Source organism: Pristiophorus japonicus, chromosome 13 (assembly GCF_044704955.1).
Source record: "Pristiophorus japonicus isolate sPriJap1 chromosome 13, sPriJap1.hap1, whole genome shotgun sequence".
NCBI lineage: Eukaryota > Metazoa > Chordata > Chondrichthyes > Pristiophoridae > Pristiophorus > Pristiophorus japonicus.
The window spans coordinates 121,699,823-121,722,081 of NC_091989.1; the positions used below are offsets into that span (position 1 = coordinate 121,699,823).

At 44.1% G+C, this 22,259-nt stretch overlaps 1 protein-coding gene across 1 annotated transcript in view; it reads left to right on the forward strand.

The window, feature by feature from the left end:
* The window catches only part of LOC139278184 (dynein axonemal heavy chain 5-like), a 382,562-nt gene that overhangs the window by 303,327 nt on the left and 56,976 nt on the right, over positions 1–22,259 (forward strand). The window contains exon 71 of the mRNA XM_070896837.1: positions 12,583–12,704. Coding sequence (XP_070752938.1) covers positions 12,583–12,704 — 122 coding nt within the window. The remainder of the gene's footprint in view (positions 1–12,582; positions 12,705–22,259) is intronic.

Here is a 22,259-nt window from a genome sequence, read left to right on the forward strand (position 1 = left end):
GTTTGGTTTTAACTACAAGAATCTGTTTGTGGTTGTCATTTGAGAAACAACTCTGCTGGTGTTCTACCAGTAGTTGCACGAGGAGTATTACGATACGTAATTAGAAAATTAGCCAATTTGTGATCCAATGACAACTTGTCGTTTCTTTGAATTTGAATCCAACATCTGTTTGATGAGAGCACGTTTTACAATTTGTACTGTGTGCTCTGCTGCACCATTTGAAGCAGGGTGGTACAGTGGAACCTTGGTATGTTTCACACCATTTTTGCTTGCGAACTGTGCAAATTCTTCTGAACAAAATTGTGGTCCATTATCAGAAACAATTTCTTCTGGGAGGCCAAATGAAGAAAATAATCTTTGCAAAATGTCTAATGTTTTACTTGTTGTTATTTTCCACATTGGAAACACCTCGACCCACTTCAAATGGCTATCAATCACAATGAACAATTGTCCTTCTAGCTCAGCAAAATCGATATGTAACCTTTGCCACAACCTGGAAGGCCATTTCCACAGCTGTAATGGTACTGATGGTGGTTTCTTGCTTACCGATTGACATGTTGTACACTGACTGACGATGTACTCTATATCTTTATCTAGACCTGACCACCATAAGTAACTGCGTGCAAAACTCTTGGTCAAGCACATTCCCAGGTGCTGGTCATGAAGATCTCCTAATAATTTGCATCAGAATTTATTTGGTATAACAACTCTTGCACCCCACATGATACAATCTTTATCGACTGATAATTCATTCCTACGAATGAAGAATGGATGAATATCTTTGTCTGTTACCTGATTTGTCAGCCATTTGCGATGTAATCATACACGTTTGACATAACTGGGTCACGTTTGGTTGCTCTACCAATCTCTTCAGCTGTGACTGGCAGTTCATCAATTAATGAAAAAGTAGAACACTTCTTCCCTATCGGGTGTAACTTGTGATGGGGAAGGCAATCTAGACATTGCATCAGCATTACTGTGATCAGCTGATCGTCTGTATTCAATATCATATGTATATGCTGACAAAATCAAAGCCCATCTCTGCATTCGGGCTGCAGCTAATGTTGGAACTGGGGACTTTGGATGGAGGATTGCTGTCAGGGGCTTATGGTCTGTAATGATGGTAAACTTACAACCATCCAAGTATTTATAGAACTTCTTCACCCCAAAAATTAATGCCAAACCTTCCCTTTTGATTTGTGCATAACTACGCTCACTGGCACTGAGAGTGCGTGAAGCAAAAGCAATTGGTCTCTCCTCCCCACTACATAGTACATGAGAGATCACTGACCAACTCTATACGAAGAGGAATCACATGCTAGCTTGATCTCCTTAGATACGTCATAGTGAACTAACATGGTGCTCTCTACCAATTTGCTTTTACACTCCTTAAATGCTGTGTCGCATTCTTCTGACCACTTCCAATCGACCTGTTTTTTCAATAATTCATTCAGTGGATGTAACACTGTAGCCAAATTTGGTTGGAACTTCGCATAATAGTTCAAAAGACCCAAAAATGATTGAAGTTCAGTGCCATTCTTGGGAGTGGATTCATTTCTGATTGCATCCAGCTTTCCTTTGGTTGGATGTAAACCATCTTTGTCTACTCTGTACACTGAGTTTTGAAATAAGTCACACTTGCGAGTAGTCACTCATACTCTGTGCTTCTCTAGTTATTTGAAGAATTAATTCAATATGTTATGAATTTGCCTGTTTGGTGCTGAAGTTAGTATGTCATCTAAATAACATACTACCCCTTCAATACCTGGCAAAATCTGGTTCATCACCCCTTGGAATATGGCAGGGGTGGAAGACGCTCCAAATGGTAGCCTATTAAATTGATATAGGCCGAGAGTATTTATAGTCAAGCATGACTTGGACTCCTCATCTAGTTCAAGTTATAAGTAGGCATTCGTAAGATCCAGCTTTGAGAAGATCTGACCACCTGTCAGTGTTGTGAATAAACATTCTACATTTGGCAATGTATTGGGGAGATTACCCTTTAGAACCTGGTTTACGGTTACTTTATAATCACCACACAACCTTACCTTACCATCGGACTTAGGTACAACAACAATGGGTGTAGCCCAATTACATAGATCTATCTTAGAGATAATGTTCTCAGTCTCTAGTCTTTTGAGTTCTTACTCAACTTTCTGAACTCTGGCAGTTCAGCCAAGTGTGCTTGTAATTTATCTTGGATTTTTAGCTGTTAATCAAAACAGAGAAGCTCTCAAAGTCTCTCTGTCAGATGGCTGAATCATCCACCAACAAAATTTTCAGCTTTGTTATCCGATGATCCCATTCTCGTCACCAAATGCTATGTTTTCGGTATGATCTCACAAACACACACAGGCTTTAAGATGGCTGATAGGTTCAGGAAGCCCTGTCAGGTGATTATTGTTGTACACAGCACTGGCTGCAGTGCCACAGTAGTCCACTGGGTGGAGCTATATATATTACAGTAACTGTTCTCAAATTTAAAGTTTTTTGTAAGTGATGTAAATTTACAAGTTTAAAAATTTGTAAGTGATCTTAAACTTTGTAAATGATCTTAAAATTTGTAAGTGATCTTAACTGGATAGTTTAAAGTTTAATACAAGAATATTTTTTATTAAAGTTAAGTTAAGTACAAACAAGTGTTTAAATTTTGAATAAAATATATTTTAAATTATAACTGAATCGTTTACATTATTTGTTCCATTATTAACACAACTTTTTGAACCAAAGAAGAATCATTTATATTATTTGTTCCATTATTACCACAACACAACATTACGGAACAGTTCCAAACAGTAAACATGGTCCATGTGGAATAGTTGCCGCTGAGCCTTCAGGCAGCAAAGCGTTCATGGATGAGCTGCTGGCGCAAGGCTCGAGCAATCGTTAAAGGGGCAAGATGGCCCCGCCCTCCTCCACAGTCATGCTCCAGGTTCAGGTAGTTGCATGGCTTTCTCGTCCTCCTCCTCCTAGTTATCTGCATCTTCCTCCTCATCATCAGCCACTCTCACCTCAGGTGGGTCTTCTACTACCAGCTGTTGTTGCCTCATGATGGCTAAGTTGTGCAGCATGCAGCACACAACAGTGAACTGACCGACAATCTCAGGGGAGTAGTACAAATAGCCTCCGGAATGGGCCAGGCATCGGAAACGCTGTTTCTCGATGTCAATGGGCCTTTCTATTATGCTGCATGCGACGTATTGTATTCCCACTCAGCTTCCATCCGGGTTATGCATAGGGCCAGGTGGCGAGGCCTTTGTTCCCCAGCAGCCAGCTCTGCCCTTCTGGCTGCTGCTGAAATATAGCAGATATAGCGCTCTCGCGTAGGATGAACGCATCATGGGTGCTCCCAGCATATCTCGCATCAACTGCCATGATGCAATGCATGTTGTCACAGAGGAGCTGCACATTCATGGAGTGGAAGCCTTTTCAGTTCCTGTACATCCCGGAATCCTCCAAACGTGCTCGCAAGGCGATGTGGGTACAATCAATGCGACCCTGTACCTTGGGGAAGCCAGCAATCCTGGAGCAGCCCACAGCCCTGTCATGCATTGCCTGGGTGGTCATGGGGAACTTTATGTAGGAATCGCAGGATAGCTCAGATGAATACGTGGCTTGAGCAATGGTGCAGCAGGGAGGGATTCAAATTCCTGGGGCATTGGAACCAGTTCTGGGGGAGGTGGGACCAGTACAATCCGGACGGTCTGCACCTGGGCAGAATCGGAACCAATGTCCTCGGGGGAGTGTTTGCTAGTGCTGTTGGGGAGGAGTTAAACTAATATGGCAGGGGAATGGGAACCAATGCAGGGAGATAGAGGGAAACAAAAAGGAGGCAAAAGCAAAAGACAGAAAGGAGATGAGGAAAAGTGGAGGGCAGAGAAACCCAAGGCAAAGAACAAAAAGGACCATTGTACAGCAAAATTCTAAAAGGACAGAGGGTGTTAAAAAAACAAGCCTAAAGGCTTTGTGTCTTAATGCAAGGAGTATCCGCAATAAGGTGGATGAATTAACTGTGCAAATAGATGTTAACAAATATGATGTGATTGGGATTACGGAGACGTGGCTCCAGGATGAGCAGGGCTGGGAACTCAACATCCAGGGGTATTCAACATTCAGGAAGGATAGAATAAAAGGAAAAGGAGGTGGGGTAGCATTGCTGGTTAAGGAGGAGATTAAGGCAATAGTTAGGAAGGACATTAGCTTGGATGATGTGGAATCTATATGGGTAGAGCTGCAGAACACCAAAGGGCAAAAAACGTTAGTGGGAGTTGTGTACAGACCTCCAAACAGTAGTAGTGATGTTCGGGAGGGCATCAAACAAGAAATTAGGGGTGCATGCAATAAAGGTGCAGCAGTTATAATGGGTGACTTTAATATGCACATAGATTGGGCTAACCAAACTGGAAGCAATACGGTGGAGGAGGATTTCCTGGAGTGCATAAGGGATGGTTTTTTAGACCAATATGTCGAGGAACCAACTAGGGGGGAGGCCATCTTAGACTGGGTGTTATGTAATGAGAGAGGATTAATTAGCAATCTCGTTGTGCGAGGCCCCTTGGGGAAGAGTGACCATAATATGGTGGAATTCTGCATTAGGATGGAGAATGAAACAGTTAATTCAGAGACCATGGTCCAGAACTTAAAGAAGGCTAACTTTGAAGGTATGAGGCGTGAATTGGCTGGGATGGATTGGCGAATGATACTTAAGGGGTTGACTGTGGATGGGCAATGGCAGACATTTAGAGACCGCATGGATGAACTACAACAATTGTACATTCCTGTCTGGCATAAAAATAAAAAAGGGAAGGTGGCTCAACCGTGGCTATCAAGGGAAATCAGGGATAGTATTAAAGCCAAGGAAGTGGCATACAAATTGGCCAGAAATAGCAGCGAACCTGGGGACTGGGAGAAATTTAGAACTCAGCAGAGGAGAACAAAGGGTTTGATTAGGGCAGGGAAAATGGAGTATGAGAAGAAGCTTGCAGGGAACATTAAGACGGATTGCAAAACTTTCTATAGATATGTAAAGAGAAAAAGGTTAGTAAAGACAAACGTAGGTCCCCTGCAGTCAGAATCAGGGGAAGTCATAACGGGGAACAAAGAAATGGCGGACCAATTGAACAAGTACTTTGGTTCGGTATTCACGAAGGAGGACACAAACAACCTTCCGGTTATAAAAGGGGTCGGGGGGTCTAGTAAGGAGGAGGAACTGAGGGAAATCCTTATTAGCCGGGAAATTGTGTTGGGGAAATTGATGGGATTGAAGGCCGATAAATCCCCAGGGCCTGATGGACTGCATCCCAGAGTACTTAAGGAGGTGGCCTTGGAAATAGTGGATGCATTGACAGTCATTTTCCAACATTCCATTGACTCTGGATCAGTTCCTATAGAGTGGAGGGTAGCCAATGTAACCCCACTTTTTAAAAAAGGAGGGAGAGAGAAAACAGGGAATTATAGACCGGTCAGCCTGACCTCAGTAGTGGGTAAAATGATGGAATCAATTATTAAGGATGTCATAGCAGTGCATTTGGAAAGAGGTGACATGATAGGTCCAAGTCAGCATGGATTTGTAAAAGGGAAATCATGCTTGACAAATCTTCTGGAATTTTTTGAGGATGTTTCCAGTAGAGTGGACAAGGGAGAACCAGTTGATGTGGTATATTTGGACTTTCAGAAGGCTTTCGACAAGGTCCCACACAAGAGATTGATGTGCAAGGTTAGAGCACATGGGATTGGGGGTAGTGTGCTGACATGGATTGAGAACTGGTTGTCAGACAGAAAGCAAAGAGTAGGAGTAAATGGGTACTTTTCAGAATGGCAGGCAGTGACTAGTGGGGTACCGCAAGGTTCTGTGCTGGGGCCCCAGCTGTTTACACTGTACATTAATGATTTAGATGAGGGGATTAAATGTAGTATCTCCAAATTTGTGGATGACACTAAGTTGGGTGGTAGTGTGAGCTGCGAGGAGGATGCTGTGAGGCTGCAGAGCGACTTGGATAGGTTAGGTGAGTGACAAATGCATGGCAGATGAAGTATAATGTGGATAAATGTGAGGTTATCCACTTTGGTGATAAAAACAGAGAGACAGACTATTATCTGAATGGTGACAGATTAGGAAAAGGGGAGGTGCAAAGAGACCTGGGTGTCGTGGTACATCAGTCATTGAAGGTTGGCATGCAGGTGCAGCAGGCGGTTAAGAAAGCAAATGGCATGTTGGCCTTCATAGCAAGGGGATTTGAGTATAGGGGCAGGGAGGTGTTGCTACAGTTGTACAGGGCATTGGTGAGGCTACACCTGGAGTATTGTGTACAGTTTTGGTCTCCTAACCTGAGGAAGGACATTCTTGCTATTGAGGGAGTGCAGCGAAGGTTCACCAGACTGATTCCTGGGATGGCGGGACTGACCTATCAAGAAAGACTGGATCAACTGGGCTTGTATTCACTGGAGTTCAGAAGAATGAGAGGGGACCTCATAGAAACATTTAAAATTCTGACGGGGTTAGACAGGTTAGATGCAGGAAGAATGTTCCCAATGTTGGGGAAGTCCAGAGCCAGAGGTCACAGTCTAAGGATAAGGGATAAGCCATTTAGGACCGAGATGCGGAGGAACTTCTTCACCCAGAGAGTGGTGAACCTGTGGAATTCTCTACCACAGAAAGTTGTTGAGGCCAATTCACTAAATATATTCAAAAAGGAGTTAGATGAGGTCCTTACTACTAGGGGGATCAAGGGGTATGGCGAGAAAACAGGAATGGGGTACTGAAGTTGAATGTTCAGCCATGAACTCATTGAATGGCGGTGCTGGCTAGAAGGGCCGAATGGCCTACTCCTGCACCTATTTTCTATGTTTCTATGTTTCCTCTGGGCATATGGTGCAGCAGTCACCTGCCAAATGCAGATATATGTTGCATGTTGAGAAATGGCGCACACATCCCCATTTGTGGCCTGGAATGATCCAGGTGCATAAAATGAAAGTAATCTGCTGTAATCTTTACTTCAACTGACAAAACAGTCCTCCTGACGCTTCTAGGGTGCAGGTCTGCTTTTACTAACTCACAGATCTCGGTTATAATTTCTTTGGGGAAACGCACGCAACCTTCTCACACAGTCTGCATCACTCAGGTGTAGGTATGAACGCCTGACTAGATATACCCGATATGAGTAAGACCTCCTGCCCATCATCCTACGTGCTCTCAGGTTCCTCAGGTGATGATGCCTAACCAATCTTCTACTCCGCAGCACCATCATGCAGAAGGCTTGCATGAGGTATGGCATTGTCAATATTGCCCCCATAATTAAATTTTAGCTTTGCAACAAGCTCAAAACAGCAGGACTAAGCACTCACACCTCTTCTTTTCTCTCTCTCCAAGGTGCACGCCCTAGTATGGACCACGCCCTGGTCTGCGCATGCGCAATAGGTTTGCTTAGAACAGGAAGCTAGGCATTCAGTGAAGGCATTTGGGGCAACAAAGTCTAACGCAATTCTTTAATTTTTGACCTTTTTCAAAGTAACACCCCACCACCGACCGAACGTCTCCTCAGGGATCAGCTTCCACCGGTGAGGAGACATTCGGTGGTGGGGTGGTACTTTGAAAAAAATCAAAAATTAAAGAATTGCGTTAGACTTCCAATTTCTCCCTTTTGACATTGAAAAAATTAACATTATGATGTATATTCTCTGCCTTCTTGACGCCCTCCAAAACTTCAGCTAAAAACAATGGTGTCCTTCTGCGCTGAATTTGTAATGTGCGTTAATTTTTCTTAAGTGCCCAGAAGGTTTTTTGGGAATGGTCAAATACGTCATCCTAGGAAAAATGTAAGTTGGCCAAACTTGCTTACATTTGAAAAACTGGCGCAGACATCAGGTTATGCACCCATGACTCAAAAAAATCGTAACCTAAAACTGTACCTATTTGAATTACGCTGGAGCAGGAACTTTGGGGAAACTTGGAGATTTTTATGTACTCCAGAAAATCGGTACATGCCAAAAAAAACACGCAGATAATGGGGGAAAATTGAGCCCAATGTTATATATTGTATGGTTTTATTTTGGTGGGGGTATTTTTGTGACTTTGTTGCAGTAAAATTTATGACTCATCATTTGCTATTGATGTCTTGTGCATCATTCCAACGTTCACCAGAGATGAGCCTTCATGGCACATAGCGTATCCAGTATTAGCTTCAACCCTCAGTTTCCTCCATTTTGGAGAGCTGGTCCATTACGAGTTGGCTGGCCATGCTGCCTCCCCCGTGAATGGGGTGGCTATCCAATGGGGACCTCGCCAGGCTCCTCTTCATCATCCACCTCCTCCTGAGGTCGGCCTGCAATCTCCACTGGCAATGCCTGGCCCCTCATGATGGCCAAGCTGTGAAATATGCAGCACACCACAATGAATTTGGATACCTGTTGAGGGGAGTATTGAAGGCTGCCTCCAGAGCGGTGCAGGCATCGGTCTGTCTGTAGGAGATGGCATATCTCTGTCAGCACATCCTTTCGGAAGCGCAGCCTTCTCACACACTGTTCTTCAGAGAGCTGGAGGTCTGAGCTTTAGTGCCTGTAAACCTGTGGGGGGTAAGTCTGCCTCTGCAGATGTCTTCGGCCTCTCATCATCCGTGGGCCGACAGGGTCAAGAGTCCTTCCTCTAGCTTGACACCGCCTGGCAATAACATGGAACATGATGTGCTGGCGAACTAGTAATGCCCGCATTAAATATTCTCACTGAAGTTGTAAGGGCACTGTAATGGCAGATAAAAGTGAAGTTTGCACATTGGAGCTTCACACAGCTTTATGTGCGCAATCGTTGTTGTCAATATGACACATGATGTAGGATCTTCATCCCTCCATTTAAAAATGCTGCCAATACTGCCTGCCGCACCCTGGAACTGGCAGTTTTTTCAGGCGGGCATTAAATGAGGTGTTACGGCCGAATGTTCCATCCAGGGCGCTAGCGCGACAATTGGCATCACCATCACGCTAAAAACGGAGGGCAGAGCCGTAAGTCTTTGCACCGGCGCAAACCAATAGCTGAATCTTCCGGCTGGGCGGTAAATCCTGTACGCCCGACATAACGCCCAAAAACAGCATTTAACGTCCCTTTGGGGCTCAAATGAGCCAAAAATCCAGCCCATTATCTTTAATGCTGAAATTCTATAATTACAATCAGGTTAGTTTTGTTAAATGCACTTGTCCTCACCCTCCATTTTGAAAATTTTTGGATGATTTTTGCAACTTCTGAAATGTTACCTAATGCAAGGATTCAATTGAGGCAATAGGTAAAGTGTATGTGAAAGAAATTAAGGACAGTTCCCCTCAGAAGCATTTATTTAAACCAGATGCTGTACGGATACCTGACTAATCAATATTGTATCAACTAAAATATCCAAAGACTATAACTGCATTAGAGAATTATAGAATTTTACCGCACAGAAAGAGGTCATTCAGTCTACTGCACTTGAGCAACTCTCTGGGAGAGCTGTCTGCGTAGTCCCCTTCCCATAGACTTTAACATTTTTCTTCAAATATTTATCCACTTCCCCCCCTTTTAAAAGCTATTATGGGTTCTGCTTCCAGCACTGTTTCTGGTAGGACACCTGTATTTATCATATTATTGAAATGTTAATGTATTTAATTAAAATTGCCATTAAATATTTAGGGGATAATTTTGAATTGTGTAAAATGGGTGATAACAATTTTTATTTCCGTTGACTTCAATCAGGAGAGATGTAAAACATGCTGACAATTCGCTAGCACCCGTTATACACAATCGCACAGTCAAAATTACCACCTTAGTTTCTTTCTTAGTCTACTTAATGTTTATTATAGAATAGATGTAGGAAGTACCTCTCAGCTGGTTCATCTCCTTACATTAGAAAACACTCCTTCAACTGAGACTGGAGTTATACTGCAGAAGACAGTACCAACTCAAACTAGCATAAGACAGCCACCTCGATGGGGTTAAAACCTCGTGGCTTCAGATGTGTTGCTCTAAATCTATCAGCATAACTCTCTCTTCCTTTCTCCCTCAGATGCTATTCCAGCTTCCTGTTAAATGCATCTATACCATTCGCTTCAACCACTCCATGTGGTAGCAAGTTCCACATTCTCACCACTCTTTGGACCTGAATTTGGTCAAACCTAAGTTCCGCCCATGTACCGTTGAAAAGACTGCTAAGATCCAGGCGGTACTTTGGGCGGAAGTTTGGGGAAAAAAATGGGGAAAAAAACCATCCGGCAGAATAAATGGGTGTTACACGCCGATTTTGGATGGCAGCGGGCGGTAGGTCAGATTCTGGGTGCAAATGCAATCCTCGGCAAAGTAACACCCAGGGAGGGGGGCAAAAAAAAATCTTCAACAAATGAAAAACTAAACATGACAAAACCTTCAGAGGAGCCTATCAAACAAAATCGCTGCAAAAGAAATAAAGCAAACCACATCACTAACCTTTTCTTACAGGTCTTCATATTTACCATCCAGGTAAGACCTGCTTCCAACCGGTGGTCTTTTCTCCTGCTGGAGCGGAGGACGGCTTGGACCAATCTCGGGAGGGAGCGGGTGGGAGGACATTTTTCAGTGTTGCACACCAGCGCATGCCAGCGGATGCTCCCTAGTGGTCTTCTCACATCGCCGGCGTGAGGACCTCACCAAACTCGCTTAGAGAGGAGAGTGCCGAAAAAACAGGATGACCGCTGAGGTAGGGCGACCAAATTCAGGCCCTTTGGGTAAAGAATTTTCTTCTGAATTCCCTATTGGATTTCTTGGTGACTATCTTATATTGATTGTAGTGCTCTTCCCTACAAGTGGAAACAGTCTCTCTATATCCACTCTATCAAAATCTTTCATAATTTTAAAGACCTCTATTAGGTCACCTCTCACCCTTCTTTTTTCAAGAGAAAAGAGACCCAGCCTGTTAATCCTTTCCTGATATGTATACCCTCGCATTTCTGGTATCGTCCTTATAAATCTTTTTTGTACCCTCTCCAGTGCCTCTATATTCGTTTTATAATATGGCGACCAGAACTGTACACAGTACGCTAAGTGTGGTCTAACCAAGGTTCGATACAGGTTTAGCATACTTTTCAATTCTATACCTCTAGAAATAAACCCTAGTGCTTGGTTTGCTTTTTTATGGCCTTGCTAACCTGCATTGCAACTTTTAGTGATTTGTGTATTTGTACTCCGAGATCCCTTTGTTCCTCTGCACCCTCCAAAGTAATAAATGATCTCTCTATTCTTCCTGCGTACAGAGCAACAGCTGCAGAGTAGGTTGTTTGTTTTCCTTGCCCAGGAATAATGCCTAGCAGTTCAAAGAGACCTAAAGACAGAGTTATGAGGTAAAATAAAAATCGTTCCCCCCACAAAACATATTTCCCCATATATATATAAATAATTAGAAAAACTATGCTTTGGAATTTATGGATTTTACTTGATAACAAAACAGCAAGCTGTGTTCTATTTGCTTGCTGTACGACACCAGATAGAAGACACATATAGCACACTACATTCCTAAAATCAATTACTATTTAACGCTCTGCTATATATCCACTTTTGCAATGATACAAAGCAACTCTGGATACACAACATACAGTCACCAAGAAATCCAATAGGGAATTCAGAAGAAAATTCTTTACCCAAAGGGCCTGAATTTGGTCGCCCTACCTCAGCGGTCATCCTGTTTTTTCGGCACTCTCCTCTCTAAGCGAGTTTGGTGAGGTCCTCACGCCGGCGATGTGAGAAGACCACTAGGGAGCATCCGCTGGCATGCGCTGGTGTGCAACACTGAAAAATGTCCTCCCACCCGCTCCCTCCCGAGATTGGTCCAAGCCGTCCTCCGCTCCAGCAGGAGAAAAGACCACCGGTTGGAAGCAGGTCTTACCTGGATGGTAAATATGAAGACCTGTAAGAAAAGGTTATTGATAGGGTTTGCTTTATTTCTTTTGCAGCGATTTTGTTTGATAGGCTCCTCTGAAGGTTTTGTCATGTTTAGTTTTTCATTTGTTGAAGATTTTTTTTTGCCCCCCTCCCTGGGTGTTACTTTGCCGAGGATTGCTTTTGCACCCAGAATCTGACCTACCGCCCGCTGCCATCCAAAAATGGGTGTAACACCCATTTATTCTGCCGGATATTTTTTTTCCCCATTTTTTTCACCAAACTTCCGCCCAAAGTACCGCCTGGATCTTAGTGGTCTTTTCGATGGTACATGGGCGGAACTTAGGTTTGACCAAATTCAGGCCCAAAGAGTGGTGAGAATGTGGAACTTGCTACCACATGGAGTGGTTGATGCGAATAGTATAGATGCATTTAACAGGAAGCTGGAATAGCATCTGAAGGAGAAAGGAAGAGAGGGTTATGCTGATAGATTTAGATGAGGAAAGACAGGAGGAGGCTTGAGTGGAGCATAAACATCGGCATAGACTGGTTGGGCCGAATGGCCGGTTTCTGTGTCATATATATTATGTAATGTAATCCTATGTAATTGATGCAATTGCCAGGAGGTCTGAGACAGATATTAATGTGTGACACTCTGCTGAAATGATCATGTCTTTGAGTGTGGTCTACATATTATCCTGCCATGTGAATTGCAGGTGGTGCCTCTCTGGACCTCAAAACTTGTCCTCATAAACCTGCCAAATGGATTCTTGATATGACTTGGCTGAATCTAGTTGAACTTAGTAAACTTCATCAGTTCTTAGATATCCTTGTCCAGGTAAGGTTGAAGGCAACTGGTTGAACATCATTGCATGTATTGTGGTGTTTAATAATAATTTTCTTTCATCAAGTTAGGAATTCAAATTTTAGGGAAATGTTGATGCCTGATATTTATGTAAAATTATGTGATGTGGTTGACCCAGCAGAGCTGATAGTAGACTTGAACTTCCAATCAAGGCTGCCAATTCAAATCCCAGCTTGGACATTTGAACTCACCAGCCCTCAGTTTTACCGATTGGCCAGATCATAAGTAGGGGCATTGCTTAACAAGCTACCTATCTCATGGGAAATGGAGGTAGGGAGAAGGGAATTCCACCTTCCACTACAGGACATTTGACCTTCCACCTGTCAACCTTGCATTGTGTCACTACAGTTGTTCGTTGTCTTTTTTTTTAAAGTACATGGACATGCCTCTCTCATATCTAGGCACTGAGATTAGCTGGATATGATTAAAACATTAACTTTTATTTAGTCACGCAGGTAGAGTTGTTGAGACCAGGTGAGCACTTTATAGAAAATCAAACAACAGACTAGTTAGAAAATAGGGACTTTCTCAGAAAACCAAAAGGGTAATTTTCACCTTCACCAGTTAGGTAGTAAACTGGCAGAGTGGATCCCCAATGGAAAGGGGCAGGTTCCGTAAGGGGTGAACGATCCACTCCACCAAGCGGTGAAGGTGAAAATTACCACCCAAAAGCCACAGACATATTAATGAGCCAAATTTTGCTGAAAAAATAACGGCATCTGAATGATGCACACCGTTATTAATGTGCAAATTGGCGAGAAATTATTGATGAGGAAGAGCTACCCCATGAATTCCGAATTGCCACAAGATACTGGCCGATTTGCGCCACTCCGCCATTAACTTTGCGAAATGGCATCTCGCGCTTAACACCCCTGCCTCCCCCGTGAATTGCATGAAGTTGCTACATTTGCATATTAATTGGCCATTAAACGCACCACAGAAAGTTAAGTCTAATAATTAACAGCGTAAGCACCCTTTTAACGATGTGATAATTGTTAATAACTGCCAATGAACCTCTCTGGCTCAAGGACAGTCAGCATGAATTTGTTAAGGGAAGGTCATGTCTGACTAACTTGATAGAATTTTTTGAGGAAGTAACAAGGAGGGTCGACGAGTGTAGTGTTTTTGATGTAGTGTATATGTATTTTAGCAAGGCTTTTGATAAGGTCCCACATGCCAGACTGGCCACAAAAGTAAAAGCCCATGGGATCCACGGAAAAGTGGCAAGTTGAATCCAAAATTGGCTCAGAGGCAGGAAGCAAAGGGTAATGGTTGATGGGTATTTTTGTGACTGGAAGGCTGTTTCTAGTGGGGTTCTGCAGGGCTCAGCACTAGATCCCTTGCTTTTTGTGGTATACAGCAATGATCTAGACTTGAATGTAGGTTTGATTAAGAAGTTTGCAGATGATACTAAAATTGGCCGTGTGGTTGATAATGAAGAAAGCTGTAGACTGCAGGAAGATATCAATGAACTGGTCAGGTGGGCAGAGCTGTGGTAAATGGAATTCAATCCGGAGAAGTGTGGGGTAATACATTTGGGGAGGGCTAACAAGGCAAGGGAATACACATTAAATGGTAGGACACTGAGAAGTGTAGAGGAACAAAGGGATCTTGGATTGCATATCCACAGATCCCTGAAGGTAGCAGATAGGTAGATAAGGTGCTTAAGAAGTCATATGGAATACTTGCCTTTATTAGCCACGGCATAGAATACAAGAGAAGGGAGGTTATGCTTGAAATGTATAAAACACTAGTTAGGCCACAGATGGAGTACTGTGTGCAGTTCTGGTCACCACACTAGAGAGGGTACAGTGGAAATTCATGAGGATGTTACCTGGACTGGAGAATGTTAACTATGAGGAAAGATTGGATAGGCTGGGTTTGTTTTCTTTGGAACAGAGGAAGCTGAGGGGTGATCTTATTGAGGTGTATAAAATTAGAGTGGATAGGATGGAACTATTTCCCTTAGCAGAGGGGTCAAGCACCATGGGGCATGGATTTAAAATAATTGGTAGGAGATTTAAAGGTTTAAAAGAGGTTTGAGGGGAAATTTCTTCACCCAGAGGGTGGTGGTGGTCTGGAATTCACTGCCTGAAAGGGTGGTAGAGGCAGAAACTCAAACCATATTTAAAAAGTACTTGGCTGTGCACGAAGTGCCGTAACCTATAGGGCTACGGACCAAGAGCTGGAAAATGGGATTAGGCTGGATAGCTCTTTGTTGGCCGGTGTGGACACGATGGGCTGAAATGGCCTCCTTCTGTGCTGTAAATTTCTATGGGGCCGATTTTGATGAACTTACCACCCACTGTCGCCGACTGCCGCCCACTGCCACCGGCATTCCTCGGCTCACTTTCAACGTGGCCTGGAGCGGGCGGAAGGTGAGAGCCACCAGGAAGTGCTTGCCGATGTCAGCGGACGGCCGATGCATGTAAGTAGAATCCCGCCCGCCGAGAAGTCAGATTGGTGCAGGTGGGAGTTGGCTGGAGTCGGCGGCAGGACGGTGGTGGATCACTGCGTGGAGGCTGCTCTGTCTTGAATGGTGAGTGTCAAGATCCTGTAAAAAAGGTAAGAGGAATGTTTTAAAATTATTTCTTTACAGGCACTCACCTGGATGGGATCCCCTGGAGGTCCTCAAATGTTTTTTTTTGTTGGTGATGATTTTTATTTTTACCACTTCGACCCTCCGTGGGTCCGACTCCATCCTCGGCGGCATTTGGGCGGCAAGCGCCTCTGCCACCGAGAATGAGACCTCCCGCACGCTGCCGCCCAGATTGGCGGAATACGTCGTTGATTTGCTGCCCACCGACGTTCGAGGGACCTTGGCGATGTAAACCCCGCTGAAAGTACCGTCTGGTACCTTGGCGGTCATCGGCATCACTTTGGGCGGCACTTGGGCGGGCGGAGGCCTTGACCAAATTCAGCCCCAGAATATGATTCTATGATTCTAAGTGAGCAAGTCTAAATGTAGAGTTCCTTCAAGTTGTGAATTGTTTTAGGACATTAAAAAATGTCATTTTAAATTTATCATTTTTTTTCTTACTTTTCCTTTCTGTCTTTTTTCTCTCTCCCTTATTCCAATCTTTCTTTGCCTCTCTTTATTTCTTTCTGTACCTGATTTGACATTGAATTCACCCACTCTAATTCACCCTCCTTTTCATTGCTTCCTCTGTTTATTTCTCAGTCCTTTAATTTCATTGGTTAAGGACATATGCTGTTTGTCCCATTGTTGATCAAGATGCCCCATTGCCCTCGCTGCACCGTTATCCATTCGCACTTCCAGCAACTTTGTGGGCAAAAGTTTTAAAAATCTGAACATGCATGAACAAGTCTAACTAAGAGGACATGCCACGAGCTGTCCCACTCCAACAACCTCTGACCCAATATAAAGATGTATATTCATTTGACCCGTGTTACATAAACTGAAACACAAATACCAGGTTGTGGCTCCTTGTTTTGACCAAAACCATTTTCTTTCAATTTTGAACACAGCTGTTCTGCCTTTTGATTCCTTTGATGTTTCGTCCTTGGTTGGAGATATAGGGCCAAAATTCAGCCTCCCGAAAAGGCCTCACTATCGGAAAGCAGCGGCCAAGCGGCGGAGTCGAGTGGCCGCCAATTTGCAGTTGAATGGTTGCTGCCAGCGAAATTCTCGGCGTTGATGTTTCCGGTGGTCCTCACTTCCACCCCATTGCTACCGACCCCTCCTAAGTGCGTCATCAAAGCGCACACCGCTGATCTCCCACACTTCCATCGAAATTCAGCTACAAAAATCTTCGGGCCACCAAGCGGTGCCCCCAACAGCTTTTTCTGTCGGTGCACTGTGTTCAAAGTGTGTGAGACATGGCTTTGTGGTGGTTATTCAAGGGGAGGGCGCACTGCCGCAACCACCATTTTATTTTTTTTGCCGGCCGACTGCCAGATCGACCCATCAATTATGCCCTCGGGTTCAGCTGGGCTACCATCAGGCAGCATGGCACCCCCTCTTGGGTGCGAGCCCATTGGCCCAGCCAGGGTGACCCAGTGGACCTAACTAAAGTAATTGCAGAGCTCGCAACAGCTCTCCCCTTTAAGTGAATCATGCGTCATGACGTCACCAATGCCAGGCTGATGACTGACAGCGGCTGATGACTGACTGTCCCGCCCCCACTCACCGCCGCACTTACGCCCCCATTCTGTTCCGCTCCAAAAAAAAGACAAAGAGCTGAATTTCGCACAGGAGGCCACCTCATCCACAGCAGCGGTGAAAATACATCAGAAGCGGTAGGTGTGATCCGTTTAATTTCGGGCGGCGCTGAATTTCTACCCCATACAATGTTGTGAGAGCATTGAATACAAATTATATTTCTTTGCATGTACACAGCAGCTTTTTATGTGGAATATCAAACAAGCATTGTGTCAACATTCATTCAGGGTGTGTGTTTTCATTGCAAGCTCTGAGGAATATAAAACTGAACAAAAGATTAAACTAATTGTCGCTTCCCTTCATTCCCGAGTAAATCTGCAGCAGTACTTAATGTTACTGAAAGCTTTAACTTAAATAAACATGTTTAAATTTGGGCCACTTATTCATAAGCTTTCTTCAAGCTTGAACTTGCCTCTTGTATTTCTGGTGGCTGTCTTTGAGATCTGTTTCATAAATAAAAGAAGTGCAGCTGTTCTAACCATTTAAATATAGGTTACAAGTTATAGATAAACAGTTAAACAATAGCAACACTTCAAAGTGCAGAGATTAACCTGTCACAGGGACAGTCTGTTATATGAGCAGCAATGGGAATCAATTTTTAAGGTAGCGGGCTGCAGGGATGCAGAGGCTGGTGAATAAAAAATGGGAAGAATAAAAAAGGTTAATTAAAATTTTTTTAAATTAAATAGCAGGTCTCCTTCTGATTGAGCCATACAGGAAACATTGTAAAAGAGTGAGGGTGGATGCTGTGGGAGCTTGGAAGAGAGCAGCAGGACTGATGGAATACTGTGGGTGATCAGAGCAGAGTAGTTAGGACTAGTGGGTTCTGTGGGAACTGGGAGCTGAGGAACGGGATTGGTAGGATGCTAGGGAGCTGAGTGCAGAGTATCAGGACTGGTGGGATGCTGGGGTGTTTCACACCCCTTATGTTCACAATCAGACCAGAGCTCAAATCACACTCCTGATCTTCATACTCATAGTAGAATGGCCACCATCACATTCCCAAGGAGAGATTTTCCAGGGGATCAGCAGGCGGGATCGGTGGCGAGTCATGTGGGAAAGTGATTTTTTTTTGACAGTGGGTCGGGATCCCGCTGTGGACCCGCTGCTACGTGCCTTTACCAAATGTTGGGTCTGCCAGCACTGAGCAGATCCAACACGCAGTGATGGGGGAGGCAATTAAAATCATTAATGGCTTGTTAACTCCCACTTAACGATGCTTTTTTCCCAGCTTTTTGATTTTGCAAGGTCACCCACCAGTTTCCTGCTATGCCTCGACCTTGTCTGTGAAGCTGAGGCGTGAGGTCAGTGGCCATTGTTTCAGCTGATAAGTTGTCAAGTCAAAGCTTCCAGCTGATTGAGAAATCTTTCCTGAGCCACTAGCTTCTCTAAACTGCATTTTCACTACAGATTCAGAATGCTGCAAGTCTTTACACAAATCTCCATCCAGTCAGGCCTCATTATCTCTCCCACCATTGACAGATCGCTTCTGTCATCTCTACTTCACCTGCCATTTATTCCATCAGCATCGGTGCACTTTATATTCTCTTACCTCAGAATCCCACCACGGTCAGCCTGAACACCAGCAACACCAGGCACACCAGCAGCACCAACAACAACAACACTAACCTTCTCTGCAATCAACAGATACTGCACAGGACACAGGACATCAACACCCGACCACATTGCTGCCTGGGAGGCCAGGGATGGCCTCACCATGGCCAGATTTACTTCACTTGATGTTGTACACATGGCTGCCTCGTGATTTGCCAGGTTCGCACCACCCCACACCAACACCATAAAGCATCCGTACACAGCCCAAGCCATTCCTTTCACACTCATCATCTATGCGGAGGAGGGGGGGGGGGGTGGAGGGGAGGCGGGAGGGAAATATTATGTCTCACCATTCACTGCAACTCATGAAGCCACTTCCATTGAAACCTTTATTTTCAACACTTTCCGTTGTTGGCCAGATTTGTATGCACCTCATTATCTCTCCCACCATTGGCAGATTCTGTCATCTCTACTTCACCTGCCATCTATTCCATCAGCATCGGTGCACTTTATATTCTCTTACCTCAGAATCCCACCACGATCAGCCTGAACACCAGGCCGCACCAGCAGCACCAACAACAACACCAACCTTCTCTGCAATCAACAGATACTGCACAGGACACAGGACATCAATGTTTGATAGCAGAATATTAGAAAGTGTAAATGAACATGGGATAAAACACCCAAGTGCCTACCCTTGTGTGTTGTTAGTTGGTATGATTGAATTAAGATGAGGGTGAGCGTGAGGGTGGCGAATGAGATGGGGTGTGATAATGTAGATAGAGAGAGATGGGTGGAGGTGTAAGGTCAGTTGGTGTGGGTAAAGAAGTGCAGGAGTAGGGTAGGGAAGGCAGAGTGATGGAGATGTGCTGAGAGGCACAGCAGGATGAGGTTGAGTGTAGCTTTGTACTAATGTTTTGTGACCTACTGGGCTCATGTGGCACTGCATCCAGGTCCTGCTGACCACATCCCCTTTTGTGCCCTCCTGTGCAATGTGCAGTGTCCTGGGGAGGTCTATTCTGCCCATTGGAAGGGAAGTAGACCTCCCTGTGTGCTGTGATTCCCTCCATAAGAGGAGAGCCTGGATGCAGCCTTTCACCTTTGTGTAGTGCTTGTCAGTGTTTGCAGCACCTCAGTGCTGTAGAACACTGACAACACAAATGTCAAAGTAAATTTGCACATGGACCCTTTAAGACATCATTAGACCCACATCTTTCAATTAGCCGGCAAATGCGCTGGGTGGGCTTAACAAGCCCAAGCAACAGAAATTCATTCTACACAGTGGGCTGGAGCCAGCAGTGGGGCCGGGGCCCACCTCCGACGCTGCCCGCCACGGACCTACCGAGGTTCGTAAAATCCAGCCCATAGTGTTCACAATCACACTCCTGATGTTTACACACACTAGAGCTGAATATCGGGGCTGGTAGGATGCTGAGGAGCTGAGTACAGAGTATCGGGGCTGGTAGGATGCTGGGGAGCTGAGTGCAGAGTGTCAGGACTGGTAGGATACTGGGGAGCTGAGTACAGAAGACTGGTGACGTGCTGCAGAAGATGGGAGCAGAACACCAGCACTAGGAGTGACTGGATATTATTGAGCAGCAATATGCAGCACTATGGCTAATGCAAAGCAACAGAGTGATAACTGAAGCAGTGCAACATGCTGCAATCTGATTGTATTCTAGTGCACCAGTCAATCAGCTGCAAGAGCCAAAAACAGATGCAATTGCAATTGAAGAGATCCATCTAGAGTACAAGAATGTGAAATGAACCAAGCTGTAAGCAAGTAAATGTAAAATAAGGATGGATGATATAAAGAATTAAAATATCAGAGAACTGGAAGCAATACAATTGGGAGTGTAATACGATGGACTGTTGGGCAGAGCTTCATTTCTATTGAGGTGCAAAGAGGATATGGTGACTCAGTGCAATAACTTCAGACTGACTAGTAGTGAGTGTAGTTGTGGTGATAGTCATCATCAGACACTCTGAACAAATAGAAAAATTGAATCAATTCATAGGAAGGCAAGATATACAGGTGCGGGAAATCTCCCATGGCATCCATTTAAAAAGATGGTAATAAAAATAAAATATATATATTCAGCAGGGGTAGCAAGAATAGATAGATATGAGCGAGGAACATTGTAGTAGATATAGATACATTATATATGTTATCAGCAGCATGGTGTTTATATTACAACTGATGTGACATTCCACCAGTCCTTACCCTCTTCTGTTGATCTATAGTATAATCCAGTTTTACAAATAAAAAAAGTAATGTGGCAATTTTAATAATTTGATTCCTAAAACATACTTTGATTCTTACAAGGACCTCTGTGAGTGAAATGAGAGACCAAGGGTGCAGCTGCCAGCCTGAGTTCAGAACCATGTTTACACTACTGTTCCTGCCTGGCCAGAACTCTAACTCTTCTGTTTGGGAGAGATTTCTGCACATGACTGGATATAGGCACACACAGATAATTCCTGTTCCTAATCCCTAAATGTTTAACTTTAGGTGCAATATACAGGGAATCTAGTGGACTTTGTATACCAGGATTGATATCACATTAGATTTATACTTCAGCCCGAAGTGACATGAGATTAGCACCTGAAGGAAGTCCAACAGTCTATCGACTCTGGATCAGTTCCTATGGACTGGAGGGTAGCTAACAAGGGAAATGAAGGATAGTGGCATAGAATCCAAGGAAGAGGCATATAAATTGGCCAGAAAAAGCAGCAAACCTGAGGACTGGGAGAAATTTAGAATTCAGCAGAGGAGGACAAAGGGTTTAATTAGGAGGGGGAAAATAGAGTATGAGAGGAAGCTTGCCAGGAATATAAAAACTGACTGCAAAAGCTTCTATAGATATGTGAAGAGAAAAAGAGTAGTGAAGACAAACATAGGTCAGTCAGACTCGGGTGAATTTATAATGGGGAAGAAAGAAATGGCAGACCAATTGAACAAATACTTTGGTTCTGTCGTCACGAAGGAAGACACAAATAACCTTCCGGATGTACTAGGGGACCGAGGATCTAGTGAGAAGGAGGAACTGAAGGATATCCTTATTAGGCGGGAAATTGTGTTGGAGAAATTGATGGGATTGAAGGCCGATACATCCCCGGGACCTGATTGTCTGCATCCCAGAGTACTTAAGGAAGTGGCCCTAGAAATAGTGGATGCATTGGTGATCATTTTCCAACAGTCTATCGACTTGGATCAGTTCCTATGGACTGGAGAGTAGCTAATGTAATGCCACTTTTTATAAAAGGAGGGAGAGAGAAGGCGGGTAATTATAGACCGGTTAGCCGTTAGTAGTGGGGAAAATGTTGGAATCAATTATTAAGGATGAAATAGCAGCACATTTGGAAAGCAGTGACAGGATCGGTCCAAGTCAGCATGGATTTATGAAAGGGAAATCATGCTTGACAAATCTTCTGGAAATTTTTTGAGGATGTAACTAGTAGAGTGGACAAGGGAGAACCAGTGGATGTGGTATATTTGGACTTTCAAAAGGCCTTTGACAAGGTCCCATACAAGAGATTGGTGTGCAAAATCAAAGCACATGGTATTGGGGGTAATGTACTGGCGTGGATAGAGATTTGGTTGGCAGACAGGAAGCAGAGAATCGGGATAAACGGGTCCTTTTCGGAATGGGAGGCAGTGACTAGTGGAGTGTCGCAGGGCTCAGTGCTGGGACCCCAGCTCTTTACAATATACATTAATGATTTGGATGAAGGAATTGAGTGTAATATCTCCAAGTTTGCAGATGACACTAAACTGGGTGGTGGTGTGA